This window comes from Brachypodium distachyon, chromosome 2 (assembly GCF_000005505.3).
Source record: "Brachypodium distachyon strain Bd21 chromosome 2, Brachypodium_distachyon_v3.0, whole genome shotgun sequence".
In the NCBI taxonomy this organism is placed as follows: Eukaryota; Viridiplantae; Streptophyta; class Magnoliopsida; order Poales; family Poaceae; genus Brachypodium; species Brachypodium distachyon.
The window spans coordinates 25,772,956-25,788,944 of NC_016132.3; the positions used below are offsets into that span (position 1 = coordinate 25,772,956).

Below are 15,989 nucleotides of genomic sequence, written 5' to 3' on the forward strand. Positions count from 1 at the left end.
TTTTCAAAAAAGTGGACATACTCAAAGCAATGCTCCATAAAGATAAGAGCAAAACCTGACAAGCTGACCATCACATGAAAGAGTGAAGAACACGCTTCCTGATGTTTTTACAACATAAAGGATTTCCTCCAGGCAATAAAAGCAACAAAGAATACAGGGGAGACAAGAAAGATCATGTACGGGATAATCTGCCGAATTCCCACCTCAGGCTCGTCCGGGTTCGCATAGTAGTTCCTTTGGCCGCTGAATTGGTCGAAGTATCCCTCGTAGCCTGTGTTCTGCGGCACAGGCAAGCCGTCGACCTTCAAGAAGTCCATTGCCTTCACATGACAGGGAAAAACCACATAACTGTTGATTAGATGGCTGACCAACGAGATGTGGCCGATGTTCATCATGCCGAAGCTTCTCGATCTAAGCATTGATTAACGGGGGTGACAAAGCCGTCTCGTAAGAACTGAGATGCTGACCTGGAAGCTGAACATGAACATTTTTGCTTTCTTGTTAATCAGATCATTTGGGTGATATTTGAGCTTGCTATACATACTCATGGCTTCCTTGGACCTGTCGAAACAAGATATTATACCAAAAATATATGGTGCAACGAGGGAATCTTAGATAGGAAACCACGCAAATTAATTTCAAAATTGCAGACATGAGCCCAACAGACTAACAGCATCTTAATTCCAAAATCGCAGACATGAGTCTAACAGACTAACATCTTTCAATAAATATGCCACTATTCAATGCATATCACATGCATTGTGAAACATGTGCACAGAAAAACATGGATGCATACATAGAGAAATCATAGTAACCACCTGCATACAATATAAAATCCTGCTTTTATCCAAAAACATGAGAACAGGATATATCGGTCTGTTGAGGGGATTGGAATGTTGTATTGCATCTGCAACTTGGCAGGAAAAGCATACATGCTTAATGAATTAATAACGATAGAGCAAAATGGTATGGGGAGCAAAAGGAACTACCAGCAGAGTGAATCTAGAATGTTGTATTGCATCTGCAACTTGGCAGGAAAAGGCATACATGCTTGATGAATTAATAGCGATAGAACAAAACGGTATCGGGTGGAAAAGGAACTACCTGCAGAGTGAATCTAGACAGATGGACCATTGCAAAGCAGCCATTCCATGAAGTTCGGTCTGCATGAGTACAAGGATATGACAGGAAACTAAACAAGGACACCACATTGGAGGCTGAATATAATGAAGAGGTATTATATCTGAACTAGAAGGTACATGCGTGTGATATTATTCAAAAACCTGTGATCTCATCTTATGAAAACATGGCCACCTACTGGCTTTGCAACAAACATAATGGGATTGTGAATATGTTTAATGCTGCAATTATGTGGACAGTTTGGTAACTCCGAAATGACCTCCTATTTGCTCGTCATGTATGGATGAATATACAGGTCCTATGGAGGAGATCACTGCGCTTATTAAAGCGCTGGCAACCATTGTGCCCGAAGCGCGACATTCTGATATGGGACAAGTGCCTGTTGCTACTGGAGATCAAGGCTACAGAACCTCTCCGGCTGTGCTGAGCAAGAAGCGCCGCACTACGCTCGCAGGGCCTGGGACCCCATCTTTGGCTGAACCAAAGAACCTGTTGAAGCTATTCTGAAGCTGTGATCAGATATATCTACTTGTTAGAGCTTGAAACTATGTGGAGGTTTAGCAAACTACTGGTCTTTGTAGCCCAGTTTGAGATGTTTTATATCTGGTTTTTACATTCCAGTTGGTTGTAACCGGAGCTTAACTGACTATTTGGGCTTCATTTCGTTTTCGGAATGGAGCCGGGCAATAAAAGTGCCTTTCATCTAAAAAACATGCGTGTGATAAATATAACGAAGAGGTATCGTATTAAAACTAAAACTGCAAAATCATTGGCTGTCTCGCCATTAAAGAGACTATAAGGCAAAGTTACCCTAAGGCAACATTTCATAATGATGCAATCACAGATATATCTTAAAAGTTATCTTATTATGGCATTTGTCTTCAGAGGGTACCTTAAAGTCCGCAGCCTGCATCACTTTTTCATAATAAGGCAAAGCTTGTTTAAGCCTTCCAGCATTCATTAGCTCGTCACCTTTCTTCAATGCCTTCAACATGTAAAATATACAAATTCCATTGTCATAAACTGAAGTGCACAAACAGCAAAGTCCCATGAGATTAAAATAAGTAATAGGTTGTACAGCCGTATGCTGTAAAAAAACAGTAGTACAGCTGTATGGATGACATGGGGTTCAAAAGTACAAACTGGCAATTCACTTCAAAACCTGAATGTGATCTAAGAATGGTATTTTCCTTCAGAATTTACATCGCGAAGAATTTGCTTCGCACTTCTCAAGTTCGTAAGCAAAATACATTAGTAAACAAGCAATATCCATATGGTTCATCCCAGTGCAGAATAAAATCATCATGGAACTGACGCATATACAGCACTAGAGCGCTGATTAGCTTCCCAAATTATTTACCTTTTAATAAAAAACAGTAACCCATATAATCTAAAAAGGTACAAATAGAAAGATCATTTAGTACGATATATTTAATAACCTCCATTTGAACTTGCTAAATTCGCCAACTACCTATTTCATACTATCTGGCACTGCCAGCACATTTCACTAGCCAAAAACTGATGTGTGCAAACTTATTTTGTTGATAAAAGAAGTTGATTTGTGAAAAGATTAATAGCTATAAGTTCTCCTTTCAACCACAAATTGGTACTGTACATATTATCCTCCAAGTTCACAGATAAAGTTAAGTGCAGGACTCAACAAAATTAAATATTCCTCATGTGGCAGAGAGATTTTCCGCAAACATAAGGTCGCCACATGTACTTAATTAATAAAAAATCACAGATTAATTTACAAGGAATGATGTTTCAATCATGTACCTCGGTGCACTCTGCCTTGGTTTTTGCATCCATTGTCTTGTTTTGTCCACTCATATAGGCAGCCAGTAGCTCCCTTGTACGCTTATCTTTAGCTGCCTTCTCTTCAGCACTTTGCTTCTCTCCACCAAGGCTTATATTTCTTCCACCACCATACTAATGAGGATTGGAAAAAGTAGTATTGCCATAAGCATATTTTTCTCTAATCTAGTTATAGCAAATAAGTAATTCTAATGATGTTACCGTGGAAGCGATTTGGAAACTATTGTATAACATTATAGGGAAAACAAGCCAAAAAAATGTGGAAAGAGCAAGATCAATACACAATCACTTTCAACTATGTTTCAGGTGTTCTTGCTAATATATCAATCAAACAAGCAAAAAGCAACGTTGTAGCAAGGACATTGTGAACAAGATGATTGTTCAAATGACTCATTGGCTCTTTGTGACGAATGGTTTCCATGCAAAAATTACGTGAATAGTTCTCCAATTTCCCCCCTATTTGTGGGGATAGGCTTGCACAAAATACTTTGAATGGATAAACAATTTTATTACATTAAAGGTGATATCAAGAATTACAGCAAATAGTAAATCTGGAATACTGCCACGAGTGTAATTCCAGAAATGAAAAACGAATGAAAAGAAAGCCATCAGTCATTGCAAATTATTCTTACTTTCTCAAGAGAAAGTTACACTAATATTCAGAGAATAACTAACTTATACATGTAGCATGCATATCCCTGTATCTTTCTTCCATTCTAACCAAAACACTGGTTCTGTTTACTAATGATAGTTCAGTGTCACTGCAACAGAACATTAGATGACGAAAAAACTATATCTGGAAGTAAGTTGCACAGAATCTTTTAAGATTAGAGGGGTCGGAAAATTGGTGCACCTTACCGCCTTCGAAATATTTTGTGGTCGTGGAAACATTCCCCAAGATGTAACCCTGGGTTTGTAGAATTCTGAATTTTTGTCTTCCTCTGGTTCAATAACAGATGATGGCGTTGTTTCCTCAACTTTCCCATCTTCATTTTGTTCAATGATTCTTGAACGTGAAGTTTCATCAGACTCATTATCATCTACTGGTTGATTTTCGGTTGAACGGCGAGACTTTCCAAATTTACTAGGGTCGCCAATTACTATCTCCACCTCGGGAAAATCTTCATTTGGAGAAGGATCAACTGCTGGAGACAGCCCTGGAGGTGGACCTTGATAACGCTTTTTCTCAAAAAAGTCAAGGCCCAAAAAGTCTGTTTCATCGTAGACATACTCTCCCTTCTTATTTGCAGCTTTGCCAAATGCACCGTCTTTACTAGCAAAAGTGTTTTGGCCTAAAAAAATAAGAGTCATGGATAACAGCAAAAATAGAAGTCATTGAAGTGGACCGAACTATTTGTGCAATTCAAAGGTCAGTCAACTGTTCATGTACTCCCTCCATCCAACAAAGGATGTCTCAACTTTGACAAAATTTGAATGCATCAATACACTAAGTTATGTCTAGATACATCCAAATTTTGGCAAACTTGACCAGTACACTTAAAACCAATTAAACGACGCCCTGGTTGCTTGTTCCAGATAATTTGTTAATGTTCCAGGACAAACTAAGGGAGATCCCTACACCATAATTGTCAGAACCAGGATGAACCCTGGTGCGTGGAGTCATGACCCCATAACTCCACCACCACACCAAGGGGTGGTTCTCCAAACATAACTCAAGCTGCAGAGAATGAAAACTTTGCAAGTGCCCCGTCACAAATTCACAATGGCAAAGGCGTCCAAGGCTCCAACTAAACAGTCAGCTCCCTCCACATTTTTCAATGACACTCCCCTCTAAACGGTCAGCTCCCTCCACATTTTTATGAGCAACACGATAAAATCAAAAGGAAACAAAACGGACTAGGCATTGACTATTCCACACCATGATTTAGTGATTCCACTATTTCAAAACACACACAAACTAATATTTTGACAACCATTTCCTTCTAATCCAAACAGTAACTCGGTCTTAGCAGAGAACAAAATTTGCAGGACGGGTCCAGCCCAGGGCTGGTCCAGCCACGAGGCAAACCAAATTACCGAGAAGCTTGGTGCCTCTACTCACCAAAAGTCGGCGATGCCTTGAGAAACGCGGAACCACCGCCCAGTCCTCCCCCGTCACCGTTCCTGTACTCCAGCGCCTTCTCGAAGGCCCCCTTGCTGGACTCCTTCGCCGGAGTCTGCGGAGGGGGAGGCGGAGGCGGTGTCGGATTGGCCTTCTCCTTCTTATAGGCGGCCGCGCGGGCGAAGGCTAGCTTGACGGGGTCTCTCATCTCAGCATCGTCGGGCGGAGGCGCAGAGGGCGGCGACGACGAAGATGCGGCGAGAGGGTGTAGGCGGCAGGATAGCTTCGGGGACAGCGTCAGGGTGTTGGGGGTGGCGGCTAGGAGGGGTTTGCGGGTGGAACGGAAGGGGAGGCGGCGAGGGGAAGGGGAGGGGACAAGGGAGGACGCCGCGCCCGCCGCGGCCATTGTTGCTTTGCGGCCCCCGGCGGATCAGAGGTGCTTGGTGTCGGAAGGCGACAAGCCCATCGCCCGTTGTTGTTTATCCGTTGTTTGACGTATCATGGCGCGGCTAGCGAGCGAGCGAACTGTGGAGGGCGTGCGCCCAGGTCTCTCTACAATCTGCGGTACATTGGGACGTGAATTTTTGGCTCCCGGGCTGCTGGCCGCTCGTAATCTCAACCAGGCATCGTAGACGATGATCTTAAATGCTCGTGGGCCTCCAACCTTTCCCATTTTCCGGATATTGCGAATACGGGCCCTGAAAACATTATTCAAGCCCGGTACAAGGTATCCGGCACTGGTTGTGATCCGTTATCTGGATGGGCCATTTTGAAATGAAGGGGCGGGTGAAATGTTTGGCACGGCTGGCTCGCATCTTATGGGCCATTTTGAATTCGAAGGTGCATGAACGGGCCGTCTATGTGCCGGATTGCCGGCGTGGTGGGCCAATTCGAAACCGTGGTGGACCATATCATCGAGTCTTCCTCCGGGGGTAGCTGGGGTTCGCAGTTATTCAGCGTCGTTCGTCCGGTTTAGGCAGGGAAAGATACTGTGCGGGGAGGCAGGCCTAGAAATCTCTGCTGCTCGTTTCCTGCGGTGCGGTGAGCGGCATAAGCGGAGATTTCTTCCGGTTCGGTAGATCCGACCTTCATCTTGTTGGGGAGGTCCGCTTGATGTCGGTAGAGGCGGCAGCTTCCGTCCTCCGAAGCTTTCCTGCGAGGTTAGTGGTCGATTTGTTCACAAAGTTCTGTTCTTGTCAGCTTAGTTGTTCCTTTGATTGACCAATTTCAATGTACTCTCCGCGAACAACAACAAAACCACCACCACCACCCCCCCCCCCCCCCACCTAGATATGAGTCTCTGGAAAATACCAGCAATGGAGCTGTTGAATCGGTATGTACAGTGGAGGAATCGGTTCTTGGCACTCGTGTTGATGCTGAGCGCGATTGGGTGTCCGATGGCCGAGAAGAAGCACGGGGAGTCCAGAATGGCGTCTTGGAAACCAGACATGTTGATGGCCGAGATGAAGCAGAGGTGCCTGGGTGGACGCAGAGGTTTGTTTTCCGGTTTCTTGTCGTTGCATCGTGCTTGCTCCTCTGTTTTTTTCAAGCATAATTAGGAACTGTGATGTTGTCCAAGCATTGTTGCAGATCCTGGTTCCTTCTGCAGGGCTAGCATCGGGAACGCGCCGGAAGAGAGGAAGCCAAATCCAAACAAGCAGAGCGCCCTGGAGTTGTCTATCCGTGGGTACGCTGAGCGCCGGTCAGGGGTTGTGGTGGCACCGGCTGTCGGAACCACGTTCGATTCGTTGCAGGAGGCATATGATTTCTACAACCTGTATTCCTGGGAAATTGGTTTTGGTGTGCGGTATGCGAAGAGTCGTCTCAATGTACACCGGAAGAAGTGTATGCAGGAAATCGTCTGCAGCTGCTCGGTTAGTTTCTCCTCGCCATCCTATGGTTGATTCTGTCCTGAACCTCCCGTCTGTGTATGTTGACGTATGGTTATGTTGCAGGGGAAGCCGCTGAAGGAGAACATGAGGTCTGCTCGTACAGGTTGCACTGCATTGATCCGCTTACTTAGATCTGCGGACAACGGATGGTATGTATGTGAACACAGGGAAGAACGCAACCACCCGTTATCGAACACTTGTGGCGAGAAGCTGCACTGGCAATCGCACAGGCACATTGATCCTTACACGAAAGAGTTGGTACGCCACCTGAGGGAGAACAATGTCAGCTTGGGCAAGGTGTATAGCATAATTGGCAGCTTCTTTGGTTCTTTGGAGAACGTGCCATTCACGAAACGTTCATTGAAGACGTTGTGCGGCAAGATCAGCCGGGAGCAATCAGATAATGACGCTGGCAAAATTGGACACCCCGTTCTCTCCTTCTCCCCGTCGTGCCACACCGCAGCAGCAGCCGCTTCCCCACCTGCCCCGCTCCCGATCTCCGAGGCAAGCAGCGCCGCCGCGGCCGCCATGGCGTTTGAGAAGATCAAGGTCGCCAACCCCATCGTCGAGATGGACAGTCAGATCCCACTCCCCCTTCTCCGGCAGATAGATCTATCTCGCGGCCACGGCGCTGTTCGCTTATCGATATAATCGATGCCTGTGCTAAATTTTGAATTGTCCTGTGCTAATCATATTCAAAATTCCATTGAAGCCGGCATCTGCAGCTTCAATCTCGGCAGCCAGCAAATGCCTCGTGGCCTCGTCGAGCCGTTCCGCGTACGTGCTACGGGTGGGAATCTGGGCAAGCTGTACGGGTGAGCGTTAGAAAAAATCTTGCCGCGGTATTTTTCAGAGGAGGTTTGATGAGCGTACGTACGACGAGCGTAAGTACCTCTAGTGCAAAGGCGGATTTGGGCCCCAGCCTACACGGGCCACGGCCTGGGGCGTGAAAAAAATTCCTGTCTTACGTCTAGGATTCGGCCCGGGGCGCAGCCCAGCCCAGCCCAGCTAGGGCTGGCCTTCCTCTCCTCAGGTTCTGGCTCAGGCGAGCAACAGAACACGGACACGAGCAAGACGACGCCCACGCGCCGCCTCCAGGCCTCTAGCTCCAGCACCGCGGCCGCCGATGTCCGTGCCTCCTCCGGGCTCCGGCCTCCGCACCCACCTCCAGAATCCCGCCTCCCTGAAGCCTCGCGTTGCCGGCTCGCCGCTTCCCAGCTAGGTTTTCCCCTTTTCCCCTTGTTTGCTCTGCCCCTAAATTCGTCTTACAGTTAGATTGTCTAGATTTTCCCTTTAGTTAGGTCTGCCCTCTTCCCTTAATTGTTTTAGTTAATTTAGTTATAAATTATATTTTACAGGAGGACAAGATGAACAAAAGAAACAGAATTGATAGCTTTTTTCCATTGCAAACCACAGAATCGGGCTCTTCAACTAGAGCAAGTGTTAATATTCCTCGTGTTATAGCACTTGGGCCTGGTGATATTGAATCAGATTCTGGTTTGAGAAAACCAATTGAGCAGTTGGATCTAGATATTAGAGATCTTGCTAGAAGGGAGTATGTTAGTAGAGGTCCATGCCAACCAACTAATCATACATATGAACGAAAATGGGTAGGAAGTAGCTACAGAAGCTTTCATGACTAGTGGGCATTGACTCGGCGAACCGCCATTACTCGTCTGGGGAGCCGAGCTAGAAGAAGCCGGTGGGGTGATTAATGGACAATGATAGGGCCGGCCCGCGGCAATAATAACGCGTGCCGTCGGCGCCCCCGCTTGCCTCCCCATGGGTTTGGTTCGGCCTGAGGCCGCCGGCTATTTATTGGACCAGGCCGGCTAGGTTCGTTTATTGGCGTTGGCGGCCCCAAAATTCGTTTGGGGGCCCTTTTGGGGGCGTGGCTGGAAATTTCTATTATTGAATGATAAGAATTAGGAACCACAACATTTTTAGGGGTTTTCTCACATAAACATAACTCCAATGCTCTTAGTTATGCAAACCCAGATTCGAGGTGGCGGAAGGTGGACTCGGGACACAAGTCAGTTTCAATGTGGCAAAGAGAGTTGGTGACGTGACGGACGAACTAGATCTCCCTTTTACCAATCAGTCGGACAATCTGTATGCGGCGAGCTCGTCGACGGCCCTGACGAGAACCCCAAAAACATCGCCCGGAATCCGAACAGGTGGAGATGCACCGGGTGGTTGTCTAGTATGAGGTTGACCACTTCACACACCTCCGTCGCACTAGCACGTACGTAGTGTCTCCGTCGCCGAGTCCCTCGGCCGAACGACCGCCGCCTGTTGATGTACATGTGCATCAGGCTACCCCGTCGTCGTTGTACTCGTAGTCTCGTAAACCATGATGTGTCTAGTCTGTTGTCTTCTTCAAGTCAACCTTGACGACATACTTCGGTAACCTCACCGGCAACATGGAAGAGGTTGTCTCCTCCGGCGCCGACGAATCGATGATGAATTACTTCAGCACCTTACCGTTGAGGTTGTTCGGTGTGTCGTTGCGGGAATGGTACGTTGCCGTGTTGACAAGCAAGCAAATTGATGAGCAAAAAATCAACATTTGCGGATCTAAATCAAGATCATTAGATCTAAATCAAGATAATTTAATACGGTTCTGTTATGAGAAGTCAGATGTTTTTTAGTTAGAGATCAGTGTACATGTCGCCATCGATCGGATCTTAATTCCACGATAGCAGATGGGAGATGAGAGAATGAGGATAACCCTCAGATCTTAATCCAACGGCTCTGAAACATGGACTGAGAATGGATACCCATTTCTTAAAACCAGACAACTTAGAAATAGCCAAACCCAATTTAATAAAACAATATTGGACAGCTTCCTACAGGCTAAAAATTATAATCTATCTAGTTTTTCTTGACATCATAATCTATCTATTTTTTTTAGAATCACTTGTAACTTTATTCAATAACGAAAACCATTACAAGTGTAGTGCTTCGGATCATAGACACAAGAAATTACAAAGTAATCCATATAGCTAAGAATTACGATGAAATGTCTCGAAAACATATTTCGTGGTACCAATCTTTGCAACACGAAGTACTATCTGGGCTTCAACAAAAAATACCGCGATTAGATTGGAGTGGTAACATCACCACTCGTACCCTTGCACGATCTTGACTACCTTCAAAGGTTTCAGAAAGCCCCTTGAGTCACCCATCTAAAAAGAGAAGTCATGAGCGTTGAACGTACTTGGGCAGGGGATTATCCCCTAAAAGTGCAGGTCGTCGAATCACATGAACTTCATCAGAACGCCAGAGAAGAACTCCAAAGTGACAGAAGATCAAACCAATAAAAGCATCATGACACACTAGAAAAAAAACTCATAAAATCCATATGAACGGATTTGCGAGTACATAAACTCAAAATCCGCAAGATCGGACCCATTGAATCTGCGCGAGTAAAACTCTCTGGCCCCGTGACGCTGTCCAATAAGACACCACCACAGCAGAGTAAGAGACAGAGTACATTTATTCTTGACGGCATCGCGCTCTTCGCCATAGCGTTGCCGATGAAGACCACAAGACTAATAATTCTAATTAAAAATTAGATACATCTGGTAGAAACCGAAGTTTCCCCACCTCACAATGCCAAGATGGAGGCAGGAGGTGAGGGAAACCGGACGAAGACGAGCTTTGGATCAAACCCTAATTTTTTCGTTGTTGTCCGGCGGCGGCGAGAAAGTTTCTGTCTCGTAGACTGTGAATTCACGACAGCATAATCGATCTATCTAGTTTGGGGAACCGAGGGAGCACTATGCTAGGCTTTCTTTTTTGAGGGAAGAGCAGTATGCTGGGCTAGTATGCTTTGTTTCTACGCCAATTAGCGCATCGTCGAAACAAAAAGCACAGCCCTATCTTCCACGCTTTCGGTCAAAGGCGAAGCTATAAAATCGTCGAATCACGACGTGTGAGGCGCGGAGCAAAGCCCAGTTCGTGCTTCCGTACCTCGCATATAGCCGCCGTACGTGGCCAGACCACAACTTCATCCCGCCCGCCTCCACTGTGCGCGCGTGACATGCCACTGGATGGGTGTGACGACCTACGGAGGAATCAGCACTGTGGAGTATATTTGGTGCCATCCACGTAGCATGAGCGGAAACTTCACTGCTGCTTCTCAGGTTGTTGCAGAATATAGATCGCGACGGTGACGATGGATAAGTCATATCTCGATCATTCATTTGTCAATTGAACGGCGCACACCCACTTGACCTTGACGATCGAACCGCTCGGAACATTCTAGAAACGTACGCAAATGAAGAGAAAACGATTAGAGAGCTAGGGACCCAACACAAAACAAAAACGTGGCTCTTCTTCCACCGATCAAATAACACGTGCCCGCGGAGAAGGGACTCCACGTTTGCTTTTGACTGGTCGGCTCTTGCTTGCTTGTCGTGACACGGTGACAGTGATAAGGGCGAAATGATTAGCCACTGCCACAAAGTGGTCGGCGTAGATACTTTTCGGAAGGAGCCAAAACCACTCTTCGTACGCCAAAGGAAAGAATCAATGCTTCCCCATGCACGACGCGCATACTTGGCTGATTTGGATGCGAATGCGATGAGCTTTCGGCCCGAGTAGCTCGCAGCCGGCAAGTTTGCATATGCTAGCTGCGTACTTCGCCTGATTAACTGCCTGCCAGGCACCAGGCTATAATGCTCAACAAGGTCACTCGTGTCGTCATGCTACGCTCAACGCATTTTCGAAAGAAAAAGAAGAAGAAAAAAGGGAAGAGAGAGGCGCTAGGCTCAACGGCAAGTCTCGGCGAGTTTCCTTGTTCCCACCCGATCGGTCGATCGATCAACACGCCATTTGTGAATCAGTGATAGACATTGCAGCCTCTTTGTTCGCAGCTCGCTACGGCTGTGGGACGGGACACCACTCAGCTCCTTTCCGTCGTCCCACCCCAGGTTTGGCCGGCCGGCCGCATCTGACGCAACAAAACGATGCCGGAACCACCGGCCGAACTCCGGCCACATGGGCTCGATCCGACCCAATCCTGCCGCATGTACGGGCTCCACGTCGAGGGCGGACCGTGACGCGGCAGCTATCCAGTTGCCCACGTCGCTAGCCTAGCGGGTAGCGCACGGCAAAAAAAAACCGCAACAGAAGGATTGCTCCCTCGCCTGCCGCGGGTTCGCCCACGGACGGACCGAGGGTCGGTCGCGATCCCGGCCAGTTTGGACGCGTGCGAGTACGTACAGGCCGATTTCTCACCACTCGGTAAAAAAAAGTCGTCGCGGCGCCGCCCGTGACAAACGAGTCTTCTTCCTTTTGGCTTGCATAACACACACACGCGTGATACATGGCGGGTAAGTAAAAACAAAAACAAATGGATCCCGATAGGTGCAACGCGGTTCGCCGCAAAGTTTTATCCACCCCCGGCCGCAAAAACGGGGGGCGCTCGCCTGCCTTGCATGGCAGCTCTATCCGTCGGAGAAGACGCGCAAAACCGTCAAACGGATCGGAAACCGTCCGCGCGGCTCCGAAAAGCTGGGGTCATCGCTGAAGGCTCCAGACCCCGCTGGCCCCCAGCTGTCATACTTCCACGCGCCGAATTTCCTTTCCCAACGGCAGCAACGACCTCAAAACGCGTCGTCCATTCCCTATTTCCCTCCCCCGCCTATATAGCTCCCCCGCGAGGTGCTCTCAACACAGATATTCCAAAATCCTCATACCACAGAGCTAAATAACCAATCAAAAACTTCTCCGATCAACAACACAAGTTAGAGATCCTCTTTTCTCCTTGGCAGAGAGATCCATCCAATCCAATCCATGGGCAAGATGCGGTCGCTCTTCTCCCGCAGCGGCAGCAGCCGCCGCTCCTCCTCCTCCTCCAAGTCCCCCCCGTCGTCCACCCGCGGGGCGGAATCCCCGGCCCGTGCTGCGACCGCCCCGCCCCCGCGACCCGAGGACGAGATGGAGCGCGTGTTCCGCAAGTTCGACGCCAACGGCGACGGGCGGATCTCGCGGTCGGAGCTGGCGGCGCTGTTCGAGAGCGTGGGCCACGCGGCCACGGACGACGAGGTGGCGCGCATGATGGAGGAGGCCGACGCGGACGGCGACGGCTACATCAGCCTCGCCGAGTTCGCCGCCATCAACGCCGCGCCCGACGCCGCCGTCGAGGAGGACCTCAGGCACGCCTTCCGGGTCTTCGACGCCGACGGCAACGGCGCCATATCCCCCGCCGAGCTCGCGCGCGTGCTGCGCGGGCTCGGGGAGGCCGCCACCGTCGCGCAGTGCCGCCGCATGATCGAGGGCGTCGACCGCAACGGCGACGGGCTCGTCTCCTTCGACGAGTTCAAGCTCATGATGGCCGGCGGCGGCGGCTTCGGCAAGATCGGCGCTTAGATAGAGCCGGTTCGCTTAATTTGGCTCTCCAGTCCCCTTCATTCTTTTGGTTGTAAATACCCACGAAATATACTGCTGTGGTAGCTAGTTGCGAGTCGCACCCGACATTATCGGTGATTTTGTATAGATCGGAATTGTTGGATCCAGACTGAACAAAATGCTTCAATTCCGACTTTCTATGTTTCTTTTCTCAGTGTACATCGAACCTATGCACAATTATAATGACCGAATGCTTGCTAAATTATAGGACGTACGGTTTTATGTCTAATTACAACAACGGCATTACTTTTGGAAGTGGTAGAGTGAGAGCAAGCTTCATGTGAAGTTAATTTTTTCGACTGATGCGAGCCCGTAGCCGTGACGCTTTGACAACAGAGACAGGCGCCTATGGCCTCAGCAGTTGTTTTCATGAAAACAATCATTCAGCCTGAATACAGTTGACAGCAAAACCTGTTGGTGTAACCCAAACTTGCAACATCTCGCCATCAAACTTGAAAATGTGCCCCGTTGAATGAAAGCTATTAATTCTGAAAACAATGACACCACACCAGCTCAACCTAAATCCCATGTTTTATACGCTGGTATCTCACTGGTGAGTGAGCAGCGACGACATACGTACTGGCCAACAAAACTTTTTACTGAGCAATGCTGAGACAGACACACAAGGTTACACTTCTTCCACAATTAATTAATACTAGCAGGTGTGTCCCCGCGTTGCTACGGGTCAACAAAATTATAAACTATTTTATTTTATTTTTCTGTGTAGGAAGCTCATGGCGCCGTCGAGGTCGGCATGCGGGCGTGGTGGCGTCGGTTGTTAGACGGAGGAGGATAAATCGTAAATAAGATGGGAGAGAAAAAAAATAACGAACAGTAGTAAATTAGTTGTAATTTTAACGAAATTGACCTACGACACCCAACCATCACCACCAACTTCAATTTAATATATAGTATGGAGTAATAAACTACATGGCTCAATCTTGTCAAAAAAAAAACTTGAAATAAACAGCCAGTCACAGCCACGGTAAGTTCTGATCACAGCAACAAGTCTGTAGGGTGACGCGTTGACACTGATATACCAGCAACAAATTGATGGATACCAACAATACTTAGTACTACCATGATCCCCCAGGTCGATCTGTAGAACATGCAGATGTGGCTAGGAGGATTTCAGATCACGCGTCAGGACAGATAACCCACGACCTCCCCCCATCTTCAGTGAGACCATCCGGGCGCCGGGACAGATAACCCACGAGCTAAGCTCCTCATCTTCAGTGACAATCCGGTTGATTAGAACATGCCATCCACTCTCCAGCGACAAGAAGATCGCTCATGAGAGGAACTTGACTGGAAATCATAGCAAAGAATATATTGGAACCACCCGCGAAATTTACATGACATTATGGCTAGTACTATTCCTGTGCCTTTGCAATTGCACTATACTTGCTCTAGTTATGACTTTCCGGTCACAGTTTAGGTGGGTATAGAAACTTAGAAAGTTTGCAGGGAGTCAAGATGGTACCTTCGGTCCTTTATTACTCAGCCTAGTCCCCCAGATCAAGTAACAATTCCTACCTAACACAGGCAGAAGAGTTTTCCTTCTCAGTTTTTTTGGCAATCTGAGTCTGAAAGATCTACAGGAGAGTTTGGTATCTTACCAAAGAAATTGGTGTGACATTTGCTTAGCTGATGTAGTAGCTTTGTGCTGTTTCTGTTCATTTGGCTTGCTGCTTAGAATGGGACTTCTTTTGTCAATTCATTCGGCAGACTTCTCAGTCGGCTAACCAAACCAAACCTTTCAGATAACTAGCCAAGAAAGATGTCCGTTAGAGTTTGGTTCGTGCCAAGGATCAGTGCAAAGTTAGGTGCCTGCGCTCTGCTGGGGCCTGGGGTGCTGCGATCTGAACCTAAAAGTGGCCAACTTGTCGGCCACGAAGGGTGTGTTTAGTTTGTGCCACATCTAGTCCTACCCCAAATATGGGTAAGAATTGGCTTGTTAATTTTTAGGCCAACAATTTGCCAACTCTCACTTTGCCAACTATTTGGCAAAAATATGTGAGTGAGAAGTAGTACTCCACATTGGCAACCAAAATTTTGTCAACAAACCAAATAAGAACAAAAAAAAATCTTTGGTTACCAATTATTTGGCATGGCTAGTGTTGGCTCCCAACCAAACACACCCGAAATTACCGTGCCTTGCCTTGAGCAGTGGAGTTCTCAAGTCAAACCGCAAGCAAAACTAAAGTATCACCAAGTTTTTCATCCTTCGTGCGAAAAAATGATCAAAAAGAGATTCAAGTGGATTGTAAAAAATCCACGGTTTTCGTTTTGGAACTGAGACCCAAGAAAAAATCATCGTGTTTTTCCTCTTCACCCTTCTCTTTGAATCAAACAGATGAACCAAAAGAAAAAAATCCTACAAATAAACAGACTCTTAGTGGCATGAAAAATAAAAAATGAGAGTACCAAAGCTTAAAATTTTATAGAAAAAGGTTTGAGTTTTGCTGATCCGTTTAGAGCTCTAACCCGCCAAACACCATCAGGTTAGATGGAGTTAAATTAATTAAAAGATGGAGTTAAATTAATTAAATCAACGTAGGAGCAAACTAACCCATAAAAAAGTGAAACGATTTAACCCTGCACAACTAACTTTTATAATTTGTTTTATTACTACAAACCCCACTGTTACGCCAAACAAT

At 47.1% G+C, this 15,989-nt stretch overlaps 3 protein-coding genes across 4 annotated transcripts; 2 read left to right on the forward strand and 1 right to left on the reverse strand.

The window, feature by feature from the left end:
- LOC100843051 lies at positions 1-5,548 on the reverse strand. Its single transcript, XM_003568513.4, has 7 exons — positions 5,021-5,548; positions 3,817-4,250; positions 2,920-3,072; positions 2,033-2,125; positions 1,105-1,163; positions 468-561; positions 1-320 (listed from the first exon to the last, which is right to left on the reverse strand). The coding sequence occupies exons 1-7, from the start codon at positions 5,424-5,426 to the stop codon at positions 108-110; spliced, it is 1,452 nt and encodes a 483-aa protein (XP_003568561.1). The 5' UTR covers positions 5,427-5,548; the 3' UTR covers positions 1-107.
- Positions 5,549-5,939: 391 nt separating this feature from the next.
- Positions 5,940-7,660, forward strand: LOC104582684. 2 transcript variants are annotated; one of them, XM_010233164.3, is made up of 4 exons: positions 5,940-6,180; positions 6,311-6,514; positions 6,630-6,894; positions 6,976-7,660. In XM_010233164.3, the coding sequence occupies exons 1-4, from the start codon at positions 6,134-6,136 to the stop codon at positions 7,561-7,563; spliced, it is 1,104 nt and encodes a 367-aa protein (XP_010231466.1). In that variant the 5' UTR covers positions 5,940-6,133; the 3' UTR covers positions 7,564-7,660. The 2 variants fall into 2 exon arrangements, with proteins under 2 accessions (XP_010231466.1, XP_010231467.1); XM_010233165.3 differs by having other exon boundaries at positions 5,941-6,180; positions 6,611-6,894.
- Positions 7,661-12,563: 4,903 nt separating this feature from the next.
- LOC100843657 (probable calcium-binding protein CML15) lies at positions 12,564-13,534 on the forward strand. Its single transcript, XM_003568515.4, has one exon. It carries the CDS (start codon positions 12,715-12,717, stop codon positions 13,288-13,290), a length of 576 nt encoding a protein of 191 aa, XP_003568563.1. The 5' UTR covers positions 12,564-12,714; the 3' UTR covers positions 13,291-13,534.
- The last annotated feature ends 2,455 nt before the right edge of the window (positions 13,535-15,989 follow it).

Excerpts from the sequence above, each read along its gene's own strand:
- LOC100843657 (XM_003568515.4), top strand. The coding sequence starts at position 12,715 with ATGGGCAAGATGCGGTCGCTCTTCTCCCGCAGCGGCAGCAGCCGCCGC.
- LOC104582684 (XM_010233164.3), top strand. The coding sequence starts at position 6,134 with ATGTCGGTAGAGGCGGCAGCTTCCGTCCTCCGAAGCTTTCCTGCGAG. Across the intron at positions 6,181-6,310 it reads CTCCGAAGCTTTCCTGCGAG|ATATGAGTCTCTGGAAAATA; the intron begins GTTAGTGGTCGA and ends CCCCCCACCTAG. Across the intron at positions 6,515-6,629 it reads GTGCCTGGGTGGACGCAGAG|GGCTAGCATCGGGAACGCGC; the intron begins GTTTGTTTTCCG and ends TTCCTTCTGCAG.
- LOC100843051 (XM_003568513.4), bottom strand. The coding sequence starts at position 5,426 with ATGGCCGCGGCGGGCGCGGCGTCCTCCCTTGTCCCCTCCCCTTCCCCT. Across the intron at positions 4,251-5,020 it reads CAAGGCATCGCCGACTTTTG|GCCAAAACACTTTTGCTAGT; the intron begins GTGAGTAGAGGC and ends TTATTTTTTTAG. Across the intron at positions 562-1,104 it reads TGTCTAGATTCACTCTGCAG|GTCCAAGGAAGCCATGAGTA; the intron begins GTAGTTCCTTTT and ends TTGTTTCGACAG.